At 41.6% G+C, this 20,855-nt stretch overlaps 1 protein-coding gene across 1 annotated transcript in view; it reads left to right on the forward strand.

The window, feature by feature from the left end:
• The first annotated feature begins 11,568 nt into the window (after nt 1–11,568).
• Me1 (malic enzyme 1) overlaps nt 11,569–20,855 on the forward strand; it is a 117,428-nt gene continuing 108,141 nt past the window's right edge. Inside the window, exon 1 of the mRNA XM_021639668.2 lies at nt 11,569–11,809. Coding sequence (XP_021495343.1) covers nt 11,732–11,809 — 78 coding nt within the window. The 5' untranslated portion in view covers nt 11,569–11,731. The remainder of the gene's footprint in view (nt 11,810–20,855) is intronic.

Below are 20,855 nucleotides of genomic sequence, written 5' to 3' on the forward strand. Positions count from 1 at the left end.
TAAAAATAAGTAAAAATATAATAGTCCTTTCTGCTGTAGGATATTTCTTTAAAAACTAAACAAAAGCATTTAGAGTGAAAACTCTGAATCTTGGCATAAAACAAACACTCCGAGGACCAAGGATGCATTTCTAAGTGTGGGAAAGCATTTGCCTTTGAAAGAAATTGAGAACACCTCCCCTCCTACCCCCAGTGTAGGAGAGAACTAGTCCTTGTTCAGAGGGAAAATGTTACATGATATAATTATTTGGATAAAACAAAACCATAGAACACATTGGCCTTGGGATACTCGCTTCAATTTTAATTTTTATCTTTCCTTTGTTTCTCTGGAGAGCGAGTGAGCGAGAGACTGACATTTAGTTTAAAACTTAATCTTTGTTTCTTTTTTTTTTTTTTTTTTTTTTTTTCTGAAATTTGCCAGCAAAGCAGGCCAAAGCAAGGGTGAAGACCTTAATAAGAAGAGTGCTTTTTTTTTTCCCTCCATGCCTCAGCTCTCTGTGGGTGACCCTCAAACTTGAACATAACAGAAGGTGGGGGCTGGTAGGACACCGAATTGTTTTTCTTCCAAGGAACAGACACGGTCTTGATGAAGACATTTCTTACATCAGATCAGATCTTGTATCAATGACACCAATTCTAAAGGAGGCCTATGACAGTTACACTACTGTCAACTTGACAGAAGCTATGCGACGGCCTAAAGAAAATTCCGCATTACAGTCACCAAGGAGACAAACTCCTGGGGGCATCTGTGAGAGTCTTCCTAGGCTGGCTTGGTTGAGGTGAGAAGACAGTCCCTAAGTGTGGATGGAAGTATCCTGTGGGCTGAGCATCAGCCTTCATCACATTCATTGCTTTCAGCTCCTGACTGCAGATTTAGAGTGACCATCTACCTCACACTTCTGCCTCTAAACCTTCTCCAACACAATGGACTATAACTCACACTGTGGGCCACAACACCCCTGCTTACCTTCATTGCCTCTGTCAGGATTTTGTCACAGAGATTCGTAAAGTGACTAACACTAACTAGACCTAAAGGAGAGGAAGATTCTAGTCAGTTTCACGCTCTTTAGCCTTGAAGTTAGAGAACACGCTGAGGCATGCATAGTCTCTTCGGTCAGCCTAGCTCCATAGACAAGGTGGACAATCACAGACTGAGTTCTTAGTTGCATCTGAGACTCAGGTTTTTCTTTCAAAAAGTAAAAAAGAGACAGGTGCAATGGAGGCATGTCCACCTTGGGGCCAGAGAAGCAGCTTAGCTTTAAAGAGGGCATGTTGTTCTTTGAAGAGGATCCTAGTTCAAATCCCATATGGTGACTAACTCCTCTAACTCCAATTCCAGGTCTCAGGAGATCCAATGCTCTCTTTCGACATACTTTGGCACTAGGCACTCACATGATGCACAGACATACATGTGAGTGAAACACCACATGCATAAAAAAAGATAAAGCCTATCTTAGAGTGATTAGAGATGCAGAAAGTCCCCAACCCATTCCTGAGGGATTTCTACAGAAAATAATAGCTTCTAAGCCCTGCCAATAAAGTTCCAACAGCAGCATGCTTATCTCCGCCTCTCCCCAGCATAGAGCATCGTGACAAGCCCATATTAGGTGCTTAATAAATATTGACTGGACTGAACAAAGTGTACTTTGCTCATGTTAAAAGGTTTTCTGCAAGATCAGAAGGGCAATTTAAGGTGAATTGTACATTTCAATTATAGCTCCAAAGATTTCAAATACTCTCTTAGAGTTGTTTTTTTTCTCCCCACAACTTATGCTTGGTGCTGTACATATCCTTCTTTTTATTTTGTTCTTCTCCTCTCAGGAAAAGAAGCATTTTTGAGGACGGGACATACATTCCCATTATATAGGATGGAGACAAACACTTAATAGAAACTCAATAAACATTTACTGACCAAACCCTATGCTGGTTGCGCTAATGAAATGGATGATTTGAATATAAATTCAATACGTTTTGTTTCATCTGTTAGTACTTGGCTCCATAAAGGAAGTCTGCGAAGCCATGAAAATTCAGTGCCCACATTCCTATTCTCTAGATTGTGGCTTCTTGTATTTTTGAGACTCTTGTCATAATTCCTAACTTTCTATATAGAAAAATAAACACATACAACAAGTTTTGGTATCAACTACACACACACACACACACACACACACACACACACACAATAGACGTAGTTGAAAATCTCTGACCTAGGCTAGGAGAGAAACATTTAGAAAAGAATTGAGTAGTGCATGTATGTGTTTCCATATTTTTTAGAAAATAGTGTAAGAGCTCTTAGCTATAATCTGTTTGTAAGAGGACACTATTGCATTATACATAATATGGATTCATATTATCTTAGGTTACTGCTGGGAATCATCCTCCTTCTGCATTCAGGCAGCATCTTTTAATCAAACTCATCGATACAGCTAGTCTTGCCAGCCAGCTTGCTCTGGAGACCCCCTGTTTCCGTATTTCCAGGATGGAATTACATGAGGGCTACCATGCTTATCTGGCATTTATGTGTGTTTCTGGGTATCTCACTTCTGGTCTTAATGCTTGCATGATACACATAGCTAAAAATAAGTATTTTTTAAAATCTAATTTATTTGCTGAGAATTCTCTTTAAAACATTATTTTTTAACTTTTTAAAGATTTCTTCTTAAAAAAAAATGTGTATGTTTGTGGGTCTGTGCCTATGTATGCTGGTGACTGCAGAAGCCTAAGTAAGGCATTGGATCCCCTGGAGCTGGGGCGATCGCTGAATGTGAGTCTCCTGACCTGGGTGCTGGGATGGAATTAGTGCCGTCTGCAAGAGGAGCAACCCATCTTGCCCACTGAGCTCTTTCTCCAGCCCCTCTAACAACCTTTTTCCTCCCTAAAGTTTTCTTTAACATCATGGCTATAAAATAACAGGTGCTGGGTACAGTATTCGTTTATCTGTTTCTTTCTTTCAACTCTTTATCAGTTCTTTGTGAATTTCACACCATGCACTCCAATCCCACTCATTTCCCCCTTCCCTTCATACCAGCCCTCCACCCCTGCAACCTCTTCTCCAACAGAGAAAAATAAATCTCTTGTGGAAGCTGTAGTGTGTCCCAGTGTGTCCCAAAGTATACCCTTTGTCCATGCTTCTTTGCTTGGAAATGTTCACTGCAATGACTTGTTGGTCTGGTAATAGGCCTCTAGTTTCTGCTACTCTATCAATACTGATACTTCGCTGCGACTCCTCTTGGATACCCTGTCGTTGCCCTGTGTCATGGAGACCCTGTAGTTTTCAGTCTATAGGACCAGCCTTAAAACAGTTCATTGATGGGGTAGGTGTTGGGGTGGGCCAACCCAAAGCCCTAGATCTGGGCCTGAGAGGTATCTTAGCTGGTCAGTCCACTGGCTCTCCCACTCTCATGCCCTTGGGGCTGGCTCACAGACAAACCCTGCAACCAGGGCCAGCTCTACCCATCCGCCAAGGTGAATGCAGGGCCCACTCTCCGGAGTGCTGCAGCCAGTGAGGGGCAGGGACAGCGCTTGCTCTCATGATCCCACCAGCCTGCCAAAGCGGTGAGGGGTGAGGTGGGAGGGGGAAGGACGGTATCTCTCCCCTCTCTATGCCACCACGTGGAAGATGAGTGGCTGGGCCAGCTCTCCTATGCTCATACCATCAGGGCTCACCTGCAACTCCTGGAAATATGCAGTACACAGCTCACAAATACTGCAGCTGGCTAGGGGTGGGGTCAGCTTTTCTTCTCTCACTCACAGGGCCAGCTCTCCCAGGATGCCCAGGTGAGGGGTGGGGACAGTTCTACAGCCCTCAGACATCAACATATACCCAGGGAGCAGCCCAGACCAGGGAGAGAGAGAAGGTGAGTAGGGAGAGAGGGCCCCTTTACTTCTCCAGGCTCCCAAATGTATATCCTCAGAGCCCTAGACCTCATCACTCTCCATGCCCACAAGTGGTAGGCCCTTATTAGCTAGCAAAAGCCAGCACGAGACAATTAACAGATGTGACAAACTGTAGACCAAGTAAAATTCCACACTTGGGATTAAAACAAAACCACATTCACATAACATAATAATTACCTATCAGTTTCACAGGGTGAATAAGTCAAAGTATGAATTAGAGGATTTGATTTGTAAAGCTTTATTTTTAATTAATTAATTTTTGAGACAGGGTTTCACTCAGTCTTCTGATTCTACACAGAAACATAGCCCTTGTACCAGGGTTCTCTGCTAAAGTACGAAAAGAGGAAAAGAAGAAAGAGATGAAAGAACCGTGTGTTTGGGGATTCTTTAGTGTCTGCAGAGACTGGAGCATGTGATTAAAACTCAGCTCCTGTCACTGTAAATCCAGGGCAATAATGCAATGGTCTCCCTCCTCTCAACTGCATTATCTGCATGACAGAGCAGCTACCACAGTGAAGAGAAGGGAAATACACCGGGAACTTTCCCTTTCCATCATCCAGGGAAGGCAAACAGCCTGCTGGAGGGGTGGGGTGCAGGAGTCAGGGAGAGCTCAGGGCAGTTGATTAAGGATTCCAGTTTTCCTGGCTTCGGCAAAGAATACATATCTTCAAATCTCAGTATAAACAGTCTGGCTGTAAACAATTGTACGGAAAGATTCAGCTATCTGTATGAACTCCGGTTGCTTGGAAAATCTTGAAGGACATTAGGGAAAACAAGGGCCCAAGCCTGGTTATTTCAAAAACCACAAAATAATTTAATAACTTTCTTGCCAATTAAAATTGACTTTTTTTTTTTGCCCCTGTCCAAAGATTTCTAAGTTCCCCTTCAGAAATCTGTGTCTTCAGAAGAATAGTTCGATCCTGCGGTTTTCAATATGGCAAAATTTGTTTTAACACTCTCCATTTTTTCCTCTGGCATTCAAGAGACTGTGAATGAGTCTCTTGTATAACTTCCCCACCATAGCTTTCCTCAACACACTGCCCCTCCCATAAACTGGGTCTGGAGCTCTGCAGTCCCACCGAGACTCTGCAGTCTGCTCAGGACTCCATTTGAAAGCCAAGTAAGATTTTGGTGGCATTACAGAGGCGGGGCTGGTACTTAATACTGGCTTACTTGTATTTCTGGTGGGCCCTGGATGATTGCCACAAGATATTACCCCAGGGCTTGAGTTAATGACGTTTATGTGTTATGAGCTGGCTTCCAAAAGAAAGACTATTCTGTCTATTAGGATTATTCAAACTAAATAAAGTAACTTAATAAGGCTCTTCTGTACATGAGGATTTTTTTCTGATTATTAAAAAAAAAATCTTCTTGAAATAAGAAGGCAAATAGTTCAATTCAGTGTTAAAAACTGGATGCCAAATTAAAAGCAATACTTTGCCTTTCGTTCCAAGAATAAATTTTAAGACTTTACCCAGTTTTTGTATTGACTTGAAAATAAATCGTAAATGGGCTTTCTCTAATTTTAAGATGTTCAGCCATACAATAATCTGTTTCTTAGATGAATCAGGGTTAAATGGTAAATTTGACCTATGTTGTTTAATTCTAAAAGTTTAACATTTCTTCAAAGCTCTTTCTTTCTTTCTTTCTTTTTTTTTTTTTTGATCTTGAGATCATTTGTTTTTAATCCAGCTCCTTCGGTGTAAGGAGAGCAGGGTGGATCTGCACAGGTGTTTGGCACAGTAAGGTATTATGAAATTTATCCGGCCCATCTTAGACCAGCCTTACGTGGCTGGGTTTAGTCCTGCTGGCAAGCTGTCAGGAGTTTATACTCTCCACGATGCTGACGAAATAGACTGCTCATCCATGGCCTCAACCATCTCAGGAATGAAAGGGAAAGGGCTGTGGTCCCTAAAACCTTACAGAATAATGCATTGATCACATCTTCCGGGACCAGGTAGGCTACAAGTGTTGCTCTTGCATATAAAATGACATATGCCTTTTATGTAAACCTCAAACATTGTGAAATCATGAAATGAAATATAACAGTCTTGGAGCATGTTTTCCTAAATTAAAAGAGTTTTCTACCCATTATTGTTCAGTTTCTGGCATTATTTTAAAAATCGTTAATTGTTATGCTGTTATTACAGTTAAGTAATGCATGTTTCCAACAGGTCCAGAAGTCTCTAATTTCTGGGCCCCTGTTAATCTTCTATGAAACTAACATAATTTAGTAATCTAACTACGATACTTAAGGTACACTGCACGACAGTGTATTGTGGCTAATATGCTGGTTGAGTCTTAACATATTTTTAAGAGATTTCTATTTTAAAAAAATTTAAAGAAAATATATCTCACTAAGCCACAATGAAAACAATTTGGAAGGCAATTTGAAACCTCCTCCTAGCAACAGCCATCAGCAGTAACTACGGCAACAGATATACTGAAGATAGCCATAAGGGTTTGAGTCTGCGTCTGAACTGAATTAAGACGATACACTGCGTGTGCATGTGTTCGTACGCGTGCATGTGTACAGGTGTGGAGGTCAGTGTGTGTTGTTCATGGTCTGGAACTTGCTGACTGGGCTTAAATTGGCTGCCCAGCGAGTCGAGGCGGCTCGCTCATTTCTGCTGCCCCAGTGCATGCTCCAAGCCTGGCTTCCGGGGATTGGTCATGAGCTCTGACCCGGATGTATGCACTCTTTAAACTGGCTTACTGAACTAAGTTCTTCTCAACTTGTTTACTTGGACCTAGTTTGTTTACTTATATGCTTGCCTGCAATCTATGGCAAGCATCCTGCTACCTAGGCTAGGTGATGGGGACAGTTAAACAGAGTGCTTGATAGTTGTGAGTGGAAGATAGTATTTTTCAAAGAAGTTTCAACAGCTTCCCCCCGCCCCCAGCAAACAAGCTTTCCTTACAGTGTGACTTTGCCTCCTCCCCCCCCCCCCCCCCGCTCCCATTGAGGAAGCTTCCTGTGACAGTTTGGATGAAGAGAGAACTGACAACAAGTGGTTGCCAAGACTAGGTCATCCTGGGAAAAAGCACTGCCTAGTCTGTACTCTGGAATACTTGCTCTGCGCGCATACAGGCCAGGCTCCATGTCAACTGCTTGTCAGTGCTTGAGGACCTCAAATCAGCCCATAATGAGAAGCCATGTAACGAAGGAACCCTGAGACCTCCTGAAGATAGAGATAAAAAGGGTGTATGTGTGTGTGACCGACCAGACAGATCCCAACTGCCAGTGAGACTTGCTTTATTCCAACTCAACTCCTGATCACCCCATGTCCCCTCTCCTTCTTTCTTTGCTCTTTGAGATAAGCTTTCTCTCTTTCTTTTTCTTTCCCTCTTCCTCTCCCTTTCTCTCTTCCCCAAGCTGGCTTGATAACTCCTGCTTCAAATAATACTGCTTTCTGAGTAGCTGGGACACGATACAGGCATGCCAACCACCCTCACTGCAGCCATGTGAGAAACCTTGGACCAGCACAGAAACTACAGGAGGGCATGTCGTGATTATTGTTGCTAAAATCCTGAGGCGATGTTATATAGCAATAAAGTATGTTCTGTACACTACTGGGATACTCTATGTGCCTTTCCATCTCCCCTCTTTTATAGTGAAGAGAGACACATGTTCTCACTCCTGTATACTGAACAGCTCTCCTGCTCTTCAACCCAGAGGAGGCAACCAGAAAGGCAAACTTTAGCATACAGTTCATAGACAGCTGACCTTAGACCTAAATAGATAAATTACATACTGGGGAAGCTACATGATAGCCAGTAAAAACCAAACCAAACCAAACCAAACCAAACCAAACCAAACCAAACCAAAAAGCCTTCCCTGGATCTGTTTTCAAGCACCTTTCTCTCCTAAATAAAACAAACAAACAAAAGAACAAAACGAAAGACAAAAGGATGCAAACAAAACCCTTTTCCAAAACCCCTTTGTTTATTATAAGAGAGAATTAAATAGAATTGAGCACAATGCTATCAATCATTCAAGGTTAACGCTTAATCTTATTATGTCAGTTAATCCTGCTTTATAATAAGATGGCCTTTAAACTCCTAAAACTGTAAGTAAAATTTGTACTTTTAAAACATATTAGAAGTCAGGCATGGTGGTACATACCTGTAGTCCCAGTACTTGAGAGGCGAAGGTAGAAGAATCACAAGTTCTAGGCCAACTTGGGCTATTTAGGGAGCTTGTCTGAAATAAATGAAGCAAAGCACACACAACACTCAAATTAATTTTCTTTTTGTACTGGCAGATTATGATGTTTTCTTTTTAAAAGGTAAATGAAAGACTTACCTGGTAAGGGAACTAGCATGATTATTAACATTGGGATGCCAATTATAGTGTGGCTTTCTTTGGACTGCCAGGTCCCAAATAATGACATGGAGATCTTTTGTTAATTATAAAACCTTGGCCTTAGCTTAGGCTTGTTTCCCAGCCAGCTCTTAACTTAAATTAACCCCTTTATATCAATCTACATTCTGCCAGGTGGATTGCTACCTCGACTCAGTACCAGCACTGCCCAGAAGCCCTGCCTTCCTCTGCTGCCTTTGCTTACAGGCCATTGAGCTCTTTAGTAAACCAATCAGAAGGCGAGGAAAGTGTATGTTTACAAAATATGATGCAGGTGCTGAGCAATTAGAATAACAAAACCAAAGTCAGGACAGCATTCAGCTATGTGGTGGTACAGAATTTACAACTGAATATACAAAGACAACCTTTACACAGTGTATAAAAAGGTCACCCCAACACACGATCATAAAGGCAGTTTTCCCAGGGCCCATCCATTCCACTCCAGATCTGCCAACTCCTGCCATTTCCCCAAATGAGGAAAACACAGCTGCAGCAGTAGGGGTTGGGGGTGGGGTGGGGAGGGGAGGAACATGACACATACACACAACTGCATTCCCACTCCTCCTCAATTAAAAAAAAAAAAAGGAAAAAAATAGAAAAAATTAACAACTAGGGCAATATGCTTTTTTTTTTCAGTTGACAAATACATACATAGTTGTTATTATCGAGGAAAGTAAAGCATCTGAGAAGAGGCAGGCACTGCACAAAATTGGGGATGAATAAGCTAGAATAAGTCAAGACAATCTGATTCTGAACTGGCAGTTTTAATGCGCTTTGGACAATTATGTCAGCTATTGACACATTTATATGAGTAGTTTCCCATTCCATGTTGATGGGATATTTCTAGGACTACCTTGGTGGGGGACAAGTGTGCTACGCTGATGTAAAGTGAGACCCTATTGGTATTTTGATGGCGTTACCCCTAAGAAAATGCTTATTACATTCAGAGATATTTTTAAGTAATTAAATAAAAAAGCATCCTATTTTTAAAAAAATTATTTAAAACATTTTAAAATGAGACTTCATAGCTGGCTAGTGTTGGTTCACACTTTGAATCCCAACACTTGGGAGGCAGAGGAAGGCAGGTGAATATGAGGCCAGCCTGGTTTACATAGAGTTCAAGTACAGCCAGGGCTACACTGAGAAACCCTTCTCGAAAAAAACAAAAACCAAATCAACCAACCAACCAACCAACCAACCAACCAACCAACCCAAAAACCCAAAAAACCAAAACAAACAGAAAACCCAAAAGAGACTTTATATTGCTAATTACTGAAATACACTCTCTTTTCACAGTTGAGATGTTGGGATTGTTTACGTCTTTTCTTGTATATTGACACCCCCTCAAGCTTACATTTATGTGCTGATCACCTTGTCTGAAGTTTAGCCCAAGGTAAGTATTCAGCAAACATTTGAATACATTAAGGGATAAGGGAATATGTTGGAGGTCAAACAAAGAACTTCACTCATGCTAAGCGAGTGCCCGTCTCCAGACTCCACTTTCAACACTTTTTGGTTTTTAAAAAAAAGATTTATTTTATGCCTGTGTTTGCCTGCGTACATGTGTGTATCCTGCATGCATGCAGTGTCTGAGGAGGCCAGGAGAGTGTCAGAGCCCCTGGAGCTGGAGGTACAGGCAATTGTAAGCCACACCTCCTGGGCCTTGCGAACTGAGGAGCAGGAACATCAAGTTCTTTTAACTGCTGAGCTATTTTATTCAGCCCCTATTTTTAACATTCTTAACATTATCGATATTTACAGAGTGACACTGCAACCCCAATTTCTTACAAGGTAAGCAGGTTGGTTTTCTGTTTTTGATGTTTTGTTTTTGTTTGTTTGTTTTTAGATCTATGCACTTGTTTTTCTACGTTTTTGGCAATAAAATCTAATTTTACAAACAATTAAAAAGAGCAAAAAGTTTGGCGTTCTCGTCAACATATGGTAAATGGGTTCTTTTGGGTCTTTTTTAAAGTGCGCAAGAATGTACAAAATAGCTCCTTGGCCTGCTTACCAATTCAAGATGACAGGAACTGTCATAGGAAAAGTAAGCATAAAAGTGTAAAAAGACAAGAAGTTTGCTGGTCCTGGCGGCTTAGGCCGCTTTTGTAATCCTTTAGTAGTGTTGGCTTGAAGGCAGCGGTCGATGCTCTTTGGGGGGTTATTCTGTAGTTCCTGGCTATAGACCTTAAGTTCCAGACACAGGAATGGTCAAACCACCCTAAATTTAAACGCTTCGTTGTACTAAAACTGTTGTACTTTGATTCTCCCGGAAGTTTGTCTCTCCCAGGTTGGCTGTTAAACTGTTTTTGACTCACACAAAGCACTCTTAATTCTAACACACCTCCTCTAATTTAGGAGAGCAAGTTTTGTAACGTACACCTTCTCAGATGTCACCAGGTTCATTACTTATGGATTATAAAATTGACAACGAAAGGTGTCATTGTAGACCGCAAGAAATGTTTTCGAAGAACTCTATGATGATAATATATGTTCACTATAAAATAATTGAGTCTAGAGAATTTAAAAACTAGGCCGTAGAAACTCCTGAATTCAAGTATAGCCCAAAAGATCCCGCTATACTCAGAGGGTCAAGTGAAATAATTAGAAATGAAGAGAGCAGTCTATCTCAATGGGTATATAGGCAATACACAACCCCACATGGCGGGTGGGTGAAGATGGTAGAATCTGACCATCCCACTTAACTGAAAAGAAAGGGCGTATGGGCAGCGTTGGTGTGTGAAGGCTACTTGGTTGTTTTCGTTTTTTATCAGACATTCCTTTTGGCCGAGTGGGATTGGACTACCCCTCCAGTCCTTGGATCTTCAAGTATAAATATCAATAATACGACAGGATTTCAATACGGGAAGGCCCTTTATTCTGACCCTCTTTCATCAAAGAAGAAACCTCAGTCTTGCCAAAATTAACATCTTGGTTCCCAGAACCCTCCAGAAAAACCCCTGAGCCGGTGCACTCTTAACACCTCTCCTTTTAATGGGAATAAAGTTCCCATTAGATACTGCTCAGAAGCAGGCAGAGGAGTCGCCCTCCCGCCCAGTGCCATCGAGGCCTGGGCTTTTATGGGTCAAAGTTGATCCCCCTCCTGCCTCAGGCCCCGGGGCCATGGCTGGCATCCAGGACCGCGGGGTCAGGGGAGGACAGCGGGCGAGCGGAGGAAGCGAGGCGGCCCGGCCGGCCGTGCCCCGTCGGGGCCCAGGTCGCCGGCTCGCCGCTCGCCACCGCGGCCGGCCGAGCCGCCGGCGCCCCGCCCCCGCCCCCTCGCGCGGCGGCTCGGCCGATGCCGCCGTGACTCAGCGCTTCTCGCGGGCCGCCCGGCCGCGGGCCGCGGCTAGGCGCGGGCCCCTCCCGCCTCGCCACCCCCTCTCGCCACCCACGCCCGCCCCCGGCCGCGGGGCCTTCCCTCGCGCGGCCGCCGCTCGCCGCACTCCGCGCTCGCCCCGCCACAGCGCCGGTCATGGAGCCCCGGGCCCCGCGCCGCCGCCACACCCACCAGCGCGGTTACCTGCTGACCCGGGACCCGCACCTCAACAAGGTGAGCTCGAGGTCCCCGCGAACCCCCGCGAACCCTCGCCATCTCCCGCCGCCGGCCGCCGCCGGGCCCCCGAGGACCCGCATCCCCGCCGAGGGCACGTCCCGCCGGGGAGGCCCTCAGCATCCCTACGTGGGACCACGGGGGAAGATGTAACTTGTGCCGGCGGCTTCTTTGTCTGCCCTTCTCGCATCCCGGGAAGGGCGGTGCGGACCAGTGTTGGGAAGGGAGCGTTTGTTTGTTTTTTCCCCCGTGAGGGTGGCCGGCGGGCGGCCAGGTTCAGCCGCGACGTGCCATCCTCCTCGTACAGGTGACTGGAGCTGGCAATGACTCGGAGACTGCCGTGGAGACAAGTGGCCCTACTGGTCCTGCCTGAACAGAGACAGGCTCTGAGGGTCTGGGATCCCAGCCACAAGATGTGGGGACCCAGGGCCTCTTGGCTTCTGGGGTGACAGGGTTGAGAGGCTTGAGGATGCGTGGTGGGAGGTTTCTCTTGGGCCCTGCATCCGTGCCTTGGGGGGGAAACTTACGTGATACTGTGGTAAAGCCATTTCTTTTCTTTATTTACTTATTTATTTTCTCTTCTAAGTTCAGACTTTAGGGAAGTTATTTTTTTTTAACCTGTCCTCTTTTTTTATTGAAAGGAAATTTAATGTATGCCCCAGTTAGAGTTCTCGTTTTCACGCGCTGTGGCATCCGAACTCCCACCCCATACCCAAGATCTCTGCTAAATGAAACACCTTAGACACGACCATTTTGCTTTTGTAAATAACTAGATTTATTTTACAGCATGGTTTGTCGTTAGATTGGTGTGTGTGTGTGTGTGTGTGTGTGTGTTTGTGACATTTCCTATTTATTCATACATGGGCATGACAGGAGTGTCAGCATGGAGGCCTGTTAAAGTCTTTTGGGTTCTCATTTTAGTGAACCTCTTTTTTTCATCAAGTTGTGGATGTCATCATTCCCCTCACCAACAAAGTCTTATTGTTGGTGACTTTTGATCATTATTATTAAAGACTTGTAATTTTGTACATTATAGCTAGTTTGAGTTTTCAATTTTTTTGTAGTGCCTTTTACAAATCTTTGATTATTTAATATTTATGGTTATATAGTATAAATTTTTACGTTTTCTTGCTTATTTTTCCCTCAAAATAAATTCAATTGCTAGTTTGACTTTTTTTCTTTTACTATTCTGTAGGTTGAAGTCTATTTTTACTAGAACAAAGGTAAACTTTGGTGTGGCAAAACCATTTGTGCCTTTCACGTGTTACCTGCCTGCCCTGATTTATGATGAAATTATGGGTTGCCTTGACAAGCTCACATGAGTAGTATAACATGTTTGATTTTCTTAAGTCGAGGCTGAAATGTTTGTTAGGAGAGGGTGGTTTGGAACCTCCTGTTAAACTCTTAACAGCTGATTGGCGCCTTCAGAATTAACACCATCGCAAAGATGTTGGAGCAAAGGCAGAAAAGTGCAGTATTAATGTGCTCACACATTTTATCTGTAGTCTATCAAGTCGGATGACAAATCTGGGTCACCCTGGGACAATCAATACAGTGAGCTTTACTTATTGAGCCTTGGGAATCAGTGTGGGGCCCCATGGAAGTAACATCAGTTAAAGCAGGCAACTGGGATTTTTTTGATTTGCCGTATACTCAAGACTCCTGTGTCTTTGTTAGTAGGACAGGATTTTTAATTTAATGTATTTTTTTTTTCTTTTGAGATGCCCTGACTCCAAAGGGATGCTAATCTTATCAGTGCTTTCTGAATGTCTCCACACAGCCTAGCCTGGCCTGTCACCTGGCTAGATGAAGAGTTATTTAATTACACCAAGGAAGACTTTAGGGTGACTAAGACAATACTAGGTTAGTATTGTTTCCTTACGCGCAGGTGTGGATGAAAATATCTTTTGGGGCCGAGGGAAATGGCTTCATGGTTGAGAGTGCTTGCTGCTCTTGCAAGGGGACAGGAGTTCAGTTCCCAGCACTCACCTCAGGCGGCTCACAATTAGAGGCATGCAAGCATATGTATACACACACACACACACACACACACACACACACACACACAGAGAGAGACTTCTCTATAGTGTTACTTCCTTTATGTTGAATGTAAAATTAATGTTTTATTCTCTATCCTACATTTATCTAATTAACTCCCAAACTTAGCCTTTGCTTAAAATACATTTGATGATTTTCTTCTTTGCATTTTTGTTAATGTGGTTTCTAGGATTAAAGAGATAATTGATTCAGTAAGCCCTTCCCTAGGGAAGCCTTTTCTAATTTCTTATTCCCACTGTCGTTAGTTAATGCTTACACTTATACACCCAGCTGCCCCATATTACATTGTATTTGTTACTTTGTCAGTTTATTTTTACTTATTTAGTCAAGGTCTGCCTGTGTAGCTGTGGCTGGCCTGGATGGACTCAACTGTGTAGACCATGTTGAGCTTGCTTGAGTAGAGGTCCGCCTGCTTCTGGCTCCTAGTGCTCAGATTAGAGGCACACATCACCCAGTAGCTGCAGGTAGATTTCACAGTGTTAGTTCTGGCGTTATCCTAAAGCACAGCCATTAACGTACCTGATTAAAATCCAGCTAATGTACATTTACACAGAAGTCTGAAGTTCATTTGAGTCTGTCATTAAATTGTATAATGGAATACAGTCAGAAATGTTAGAATTTGGCTTTTATAATCTGAAATTTTAACTACTTGTTGGATATTAAGGAAGTGAAATTGGTAAAAGCAAAGTTAACAATAGACACGAAGTGGGAAAAAAAACAAAACAACAAAACAGCAAACAAACTAAATCTGAGAGACATAGGATCTTCATAGTTCAAATAGGAGTCTATACATTATTACTTGCTAATGATCAAATGTGTATCACTTCAGGCCAGTTTTATGATACTTTTTGGGAAGTACTTCTGCCTCATACTTAGGGGATTTACTATCTTTATGAATATAACATATGTATACATAAACACACACACACATATACACAATTTTTTTTGAGATAAGATCTCACTTGGTGAAGCCCATACTGGTCTGTAATTCATTATGTAGACTAGGGTGGCCTTGAACTCAAAACAATCCTCCTGCCTCAGCCTCCTGGATGCTACAATTGTCGGGGTAAATCACCATACCCTACAGCTTGAACTATTTTTAAGATGCTTATGTGTGCCTACCATATGTATACATATATGTATACCCATATGTAATTTAAAATGTATTTTCAGAATATCTTTTGATTTAGATGAGTTGTGTTTCTGTTTTCAGAAATTTTATATGAATAATAACCATGCTTTATAAACTTCTGTACCAAAATTAAAATTGTATGTACAATAAAATAATTATTCCCATTATTTATTCCTTTGTTTATACAGTTACTGTCATAGCTTACAGGAGTCAAAGCAAACATATGTTAGACTACTAGGACTGTCATTAAAGAGTAACTTCTTTATGGGGCTCTAGTTCAGTCTTGGCTGTTCAGCCCAACTTCGTGTTTTTCTATGCACATGTCAGAATCATAGATTTTCTTTTCTTTTCTTTCCTTTTTTTATTTTTGGTTTTTTGAGACAGAGTTTCTCTGTGTGTAACCCTGGCTGTCCTGGACTCACTCTGTAGACCAAGCTGGCCTCCAGCTCACAGAGATCTGCCTGCCACGCCTCCTGAGTGCTGGGATTAAAGGCATGCTCTCCACCACTGCCTGGCTATAGGTCTTTGTTGTTGTTTTTAATCAGAGGGTTGTAAAATCTTTCATTTTTCAATACTGGGCAGTAAACCCAAGGTCTTGTATACATTGGGAAAGAACTGTACCACTGAGCCAACTGTATTCTTCATCCCCCACCCCTTTAGTTTTTCTTTATTTTGAGACAGGATTTTGCTAAATTTCCCAGGCTTACCTTGAATTTAATTGATTCTTTTGCCCCAGTCCTGTGAGTAGTTGGGATTATTGGCAGGGACTACTGTATCAAGCTAAATCAATAGTTTTGAGATGAGGATGACTGTTGCAGTTTTCATAGGACTGGTTAGTGAGTACAATACTAAGTCCATGATTCTGGCAATTAGCTGAAATGAAATTGAAACTTGGAATGAACTTCCTTTTGCTTGTCTTTAAACTTTTTACTAATTAAAAAAAAATGCTTTTTACTAATTCAGGGTCTTATGTCCTATTTTTAGGACATATAGTAAATATAAAAATAAAATCGTGATCAAATATATTGCTCAGATCATTGAATATAAATAAGTCACATGAGTAAAACCTGTTTTTGATTATTTAGTGTAGCTCAAGCAAACTACACTGTGCAGAAGAATTACTCAGGACAAGGCTGGGGATGTAGCTCAGTAGAGTGTGTTCCTAACTTGAACAAAGCACTGGGTTTGATTTCTAGCATGGCATAAACCGGTCATGGTGATATTGGCTTATAGCTCCAGTACTCAGGAGGTGGAGAAAGGAGGATTGGAAATGAGGTCATCCTTTGCAGCATATTCCATTTGAGGCCAGCCTGGGCTACATGATGCCCTTTCTCAAGGAAATATCTAGAACAAAATGTTATGGACGGGCCAAGTAAAACCATGGAAAGACATAACAAGAAGTATGGATGAAGATCTTATATCAGACAGTGCAGAGCTCAACCTGGATTACACAGTGAGGCCCTAACCAAAGTACTCTCCAGAACCAAAGACTGAAAAGGTAACTAATAATCTCTCCCAATAAAAACAAGGTATAAATGAAAGAAGGAATTGCTAATAATGCTGAGTCAATTCTGAATAAAGTTATAATAGTTATGACTATAAACCAAGTAACTTACCACCACCTTCATATTAAAGATACCTTCCTAAGTTCTAAGTTTTTTTATCACAAAAATTTTGTGGGATAATACACATGTTAATTAGTTTAAGTTATCCTTCCTATAGTGTATACATTTCCCCAAATATGCATAATAAATACATTCAATTTTTGTTTTAAAATTTAAAATTATTAAAACTAAATTTTACCTTTAAATTTAAGTTTAAAAAACCCTAAAACGTCTCTATATTATAGGAGAAATCTGATGCCTTGTATCTGAAAGTAGAAAACTTCAAACTTTATAATGCAGAATATATCAGACAAATTCCATTCTTAAATTTCTCAGGCAATTTGTACTTTCCCAAACCATCAGAAAAGTTAAGTTGCTCAGTCAGGAAAATGGGAAACAACTATTCCTTTTCTGAGAAGCAACATGTAACATGAGGGTATTGCTGGGTTTAAGGGATCCATAGATGTCAAGTTATAACCTGAAGCTAGAAATGCTGCCATGTGGAGTGACAGTTCTTAAAGCCCTGACAAAACTCCTGAGAAGCAGGAGTGATCTAATCAGCCATTGCCAGTTTCTAACAGTATCTTTTAATTCATGTGTTTAGACCATTTATATTTAATGTAATTGTTATGTTTGGATTTATGCCTACCATTTTATTAGATGTATGTTTGTCCTCTCTAATTTTTAATCTGGGATTTCTCCTTTTCCATTGTCTCAATGTTTATCATATTTATCATGATAACTGTTTCTTGAGTCTATAACCATATCTCTCTGTATCAACACATATCTTACATAGTATTACATCAACTCACATCTCTATATTCAGGCAGAACATAAAATTTTATGTCTTTTTAAATTTCCATACATATTTTGAAGAGTTTAGGAAGAAGAGGAGAATCTGATACAGTTCCCAGTTATTTACAGCTCCTATCTTTACTTTGGTTGCTGATGTTCCAAGTTTTCCTCAGGAGACATATCTCTTCCATCTCAAGAATTTGTTTTTAGAATAGGTCTGCAGGAGACCAGCTGTCTTTGTTTCCCTTTCTTTGAGAATGTCCTTATTTTACTTTAATTTCTGAAGCACATTTTCACTGATTATAGAATTATCTGTTGTCAGTTCTCATCCTCAGTATTAACAAACATTGTTATCCTTCTTTCTGGTCTCCTTTTTGATGGGAGAGCTGTAGTCACTTAGGTAATTATATGTACATATACACTTTTCTTTGGATGTCTTGGTGGTGCTTGTTTTTCATTTTCAAAATCTTGAATATAAATGCTTTTGGAATTAGATTTTTTTTCTTAACGTTCTTAGCTTTGTTAAACTTCCTGATTCTGTAATCTTACATCTTTTTGCAACGTTTTTGTAAAGTTTAAAACATTTGTCAAGGCTTTTCTTTTCCTCCTCCTCTTGGTGTGTATATCTGTGTACATCTACATACATGTGCGGGTGCAGGCCAGGTAAGTATGGTGGATGTCTTCTTCATTTGCTTTTCACTTTGTTCTTTGAGACAGGCTCATTTCCTGAACCTTCAGATCACTGATTGCCTAGTCAGGCTGACCAGTGAACTACAGGGCTGCCTGTCTCTACCTTTCTAATTCAAGGATTAAAAAAGCGTGACACCATGCCTGACCTTTACATGAGTGCTGGGGATCTGAAATGAGGTCCTTATGCCTGTATGACAAATACTCTGATAAACTGAGCCAACCCACAGCATTCTCTCCTTTTAAGACTGGTGGTGTAAGTTCTAAATGCAGACCAGTATCAAAAGGCATCTTAGTCTTTATTTCATAAATTTTCATGGTTCATGATCCATCATGAACATCCCCAAATCTTCCCACTCCATTTCATTTCAGTTTTTGAGCCTACCCAGCAAATACTTTCAGTTATTGTGTTATTCAATTGTAAAACTTATATTTGTGTTTATTTCTTGGCTGATAAGTTAAACTGTAGCTCTTATACTTGACAAATGATATAATTACTGATAATGGCTCTAGATATTTTTATAATCGCATTATAGATTCATGTGTATAAAGATTTTTAAAAGTGTGACAGGTGTGTCTCCTCTTTCTGTGTCCCAGCAGTGGAGTCTGCTTCCCATGGTTGACACAGCTTCCTTCTGTCTTCTGTCTCAAGAAGCCACGTCTTTTTGTACTAAGTTCATGGCCATACTGTGTCCAGCACCCCAACCCAGCCTTCACCTCAGGCATGGGCTTCTCTCCCAGTCATTATTCACAGCTCATTTTAATACCATTGCTCCACATACTTTCCCTCTAATCTCTAAACAAAGTCAACTTGGAAGTTTTTTGTGTATACCTGTGCTAGCTGGGTTTATGGCAAGTTGACATAAGCTAAAGTCATTTTGGAAGAGGGGTTCCAAATCCTCAGTTGAGAAATCCTCAGTTGTTCGCCAGATTGGCCTGGGGACAAGCCTGTGGTGAATTTTCTTGATTATCATTGATATGGGAAAGCCTAGCTGATTGAAGGCAGTGGAGCTCTTGGGCTTTCTTGGGTACCATAAGGGTGAGCAAGCCATGAGGAGTGAGCCAGCAGAGAGTATTTCTGCATTAGCTCCTGCCTCCAGGCTCCATCCTGACTTCCTATCAGAAATGGAGTATGACCTGGGAGTTGTAAGGTGAAATAAACCCTTTCCTTCCCAATACATTTATGGTCCTGGCGTTTGCTCACAGCACCAGAAAGCCTAACACACCTGCAGGTACTACAATGGTTATTTTAGTGTAATTTGTGTAGTAGTTAGGAAAATATCCCGTTGGGTTTTCTTAATTACAGGTTGCATGATACTGTGGCCCGTACCTCACCTGCTGTTAGTGTTTTGCTTTTAATCACTTGTTATGGCTGATCTCGGTTGTTAATTTGACATACCTAAGAAGAGGCTGGGCATGTCTGTGGGGCATTTTCTTTTGCTAATTGGTAGAGGTGCTGTTCCTGGGCAGGAGGGCCTGGGCTCTCTAAGGTAACAGAGCAAGCCAGAGGAAGCCAGCCGGTGGGCAGCGTTCCTCCATGCTTTCTGCTTCAGCTGCTGCCCCAGGTGCTTGCCTGGAGTTCCTGCCCTCACCCTTAGATGTAAGATAAGATAAGCCCCCATCCCCCAGTCATTTATGGTGTTTTATAACAGCAGCAGAATGTAACCAACATACCATTGTAAGCAGGATTCAACAGATAGCTTGTTGGAAAATATTAACTGAGTGTGACAGTTAACTTGCTGTATCGCACTGCCCAGGCCACGGGGCTACCAGACATTCAGCCAGTCAGTATTTCTTGGAGTGCCTCACAATATATTTCTGGATGAGATTAACCTGTCAGTTGAGTAAAACAGAGGCTCCTTTGTGGTGTGGGTGAACCTCATTCAGTCAGCTGAAGACCTGAATGGAAGGACCTCCTCTGTGTGTCTTTGAGCTGGGACATCAGGTTCCTTTGTTGGTTCGTTTGTTCTTTCTTTCTAATTTCTTTCTTTTTTACCTCAAACTGAAAGATTTCAAGGATCGATACCATATCACTGACTCCCCTGGGTCTGCAGCATGCGAGAGGCAGCCTGTGGCCTTTCTCCCCTATAGTCATGTGAGCCAGTTATAGTTCTCTTATAATTAATAGATCTCATATATATGTGTCTACACATACACATGTGTGTATGACATTTCTGATAAGCTGACCAGGTCAGCTCCACGAGCTCAATGAAGTAGCTAAGTGGAGTCAGAAAGCATTTCTACACATCAGCTGTGGCCCTGTGGAGGAAGCTGCCCGTGGGATTTCCGGGTTTGTCATGTTAAAGGTGTGCCTTAAAATCTGCATTGTAGTTCTAGATAGCAGTTCTTAACATGTTTTGTGCCAGAGGTGCTTTTACAGTTTGTTTAAATGCACATACTTAAAACCAATATTTAACAGTGTACATACTATGAACAAGAACTATTATATTGAAAATATTTAAATATATGTGATAAAAATATGTTTTTTAAAAACAATTTGCTTAACGTGCTGACAAATGTGTGCAGTTTAAAATAAGCCTTTGCTTGCTTGTAGGTATCTTATTGTTTGCTCTTTCCGTCCTCAGTTTCCCGAAGAGCTGAAGTGAAGGCATGAATGTCTGGACCTGGCTCAAGATTTTTTTTTACTTGTGTGTGTGTGTGTGTGTGTGCACGTGCATATGCTTGTATGTGGATGTGGAGGCCAGAGAACCACTCCAGGTGTGTTCCTCAGGAGCCATCACCTCTTTTTGAAACAGAGCCTGTTATTTGT

This window comes from Meriones unguiculatus, chromosome 6 (assembly GCF_030254825.1).
Source record: "Meriones unguiculatus strain TT.TT164.6M chromosome 6, Bangor_MerUng_6.1, whole genome shotgun sequence".
Lineage (NCBI taxonomy): Eukaryota > Metazoa > Chordata > Mammalia > Rodentia > Muridae > Meriones > Meriones unguiculatus.